This window comes from Monopterus albus, unplaced genomic scaffold (assembly GCF_001952655.1).
Source record: "Monopterus albus unplaced genomic scaffold, M_albus_1.0 scaffold126.1, whole genome shotgun sequence".
Lineage (NCBI taxonomy): Eukaryota > Metazoa > Chordata > Actinopteri > Synbranchiformes > Synbranchidae > Monopterus > Monopterus albus.
The window spans coordinates 1313686-1315415 of NW_018128006.1; the positions used below are offsets into that span (position 1 = coordinate 1313686).

Genomic DNA, 1730 nt, shown 5'->3' on the forward strand with positions numbered 1-1730 from the left:
GTCAATATAGAGGCAGAAAATGTCTGGACAAGGGAGAGGAATTAGACGTGGAGGAATAGTTGGACGAGGGAGAGGACAAGGTGATCTAAGGAGAGGAATAGTTGCAGCAGGACAAGGGAGAAGGAGAGATAGGGGGAGAGGAGTAAGAATGTGTGGAGGAGGTCAAAGGAGAGTAAGAGCTGTTGTCACTAATGAAATAAGAGCCACCATCATAGACCATGTAATAACCCAGGGTCTGTCACGGAGAGAGGCCGGTGAAAGAGTCCAGCCTAATCTCAGACGGTCAACTGTGGCTTCCATTATCTGAATTTTTCAACAAACCAACAGGTTAGTAATTCATTTCATGAGCGCCATACTTGCATTTGTAATGTACCACAGTAACTGCTGACTACCAACATCTACAAATACAAATATGTAACACATTTGTTCATTTACATATGTAAAGGACACAGTGACGTGCTTACTCTGGGGGAAGAAGAAAGCAGCTAAATGAAAACCAAGAGCAGGCCATTGTAAGATGGGTAATTGCTAACAATGCTATAAAACTCAGAGAAATTCAGGACAGAATTGTACAGGACAACCTGGTATTCCAGAATGTGGACAGCATCAGCCTGACTACCATTGCTCGAACTTTGAAGAAACACAGAATTGTAATGAAACAGCTGTACACAGTTCCCTTTGAAAGAAACAGCGAGCGGGTCATGGAACTCCGACAGCAGTATGTCCAGGTACCTACTATATCAAATCTAAGTGACTCATCCATACCCACATAGTGAAAAGCTTTTTACTCTAACTTGTGTTTTACGTATTTCTTTCAGAGAGTTATGGAGTTGGAGGCTAATCAGACACCACATGAATTTATTTATGTAGATGAGGTAGGATTTAACCTGGCCAAAACTCGTAGACGAGGAAGAAACGTAATTGGGAAAAGGGCCACCACTGATGTGCCAGGTCAGAGAGGAGCAAATATCACAATGTGCGCTGCAATCTCAAGTGCTGGTTTGGTCCTGCAGAAAAGCCAGATAGGTCCCTACAACACAGAGCGCCTTCTTTTGTTTTTAGATGACCTTCATCAACAACTGGTGCCAGAAGCAGAAAGGGAACAAGTGGGAGGAAACATGACAATATTTGTTATTGCATGGGACAACGTAGCATTCCACCATTCACAAGCAGTCACAAATTGGTTTGCAGCCCATCCGAGAATGATTTCACTTTTTCTTCCTCCATACTCTCCATTCCTTAACCCCATTGAAGAATTTTTGTCTGCGTGGAGGTGGAAAGTCTATGATCATCGACCACATGATCAAATGTCCCTTCTGGATGCAATGGAGGCTGGCTGCAGAGACATCTCAGCTAAAGATTGCCAGGAGTGGATAAGGCATTCTAAACGTTTCTTTCCAAGGTGCATAGCAAGAGACATTATAAGGTGTGATGTTGATGAGAACATATGGCCAAATGCTGATGGTGATTACTTTTTCACATTTTGACAGTCTGTGCACTATGACTGACTATATGTTCCTGTTGGATAGAAAACTAGTGCTAATGTTTTGATCAAACGACTCAATTATGAGTCAGGTTTGCTGTGTTTTGATAAAGTTAGTATATGTAGAAAATGGTATTTTGCATTGTGAAATGTAAAGTTTGTATTTATTTAACAAAATGTGGTTTTTGTCCGAAAATGAACCATTTGGCCAGGTGTGTGATGTAACTGTGTTGCTGTGTTAAGAGTT

At 41.6% G+C, this 1730-nt stretch overlaps 1 protein-coding gene across 1 annotated transcript; it reads left to right on the forward strand.

Annotated features, from left to right (window-relative positions):
• Positions 1-537: 537 nt before the first annotated feature.
• On the forward strand, positions 538-1487 carry LOC109967148 (uncharacterized). The gene is made up of 2 exons (XM_020612508.1): positions 538-728; positions 819-1487. Exons 1-2 carry the CDS (start codon positions 654-656, stop codon positions 1485-1487), a joined length of 744 nt encoding a protein of 247 aa, XP_020468164.1. The 5' UTR covers positions 538-653.
• The last annotated feature ends 243 nt before the right edge of the window (positions 1488-1730 follow it).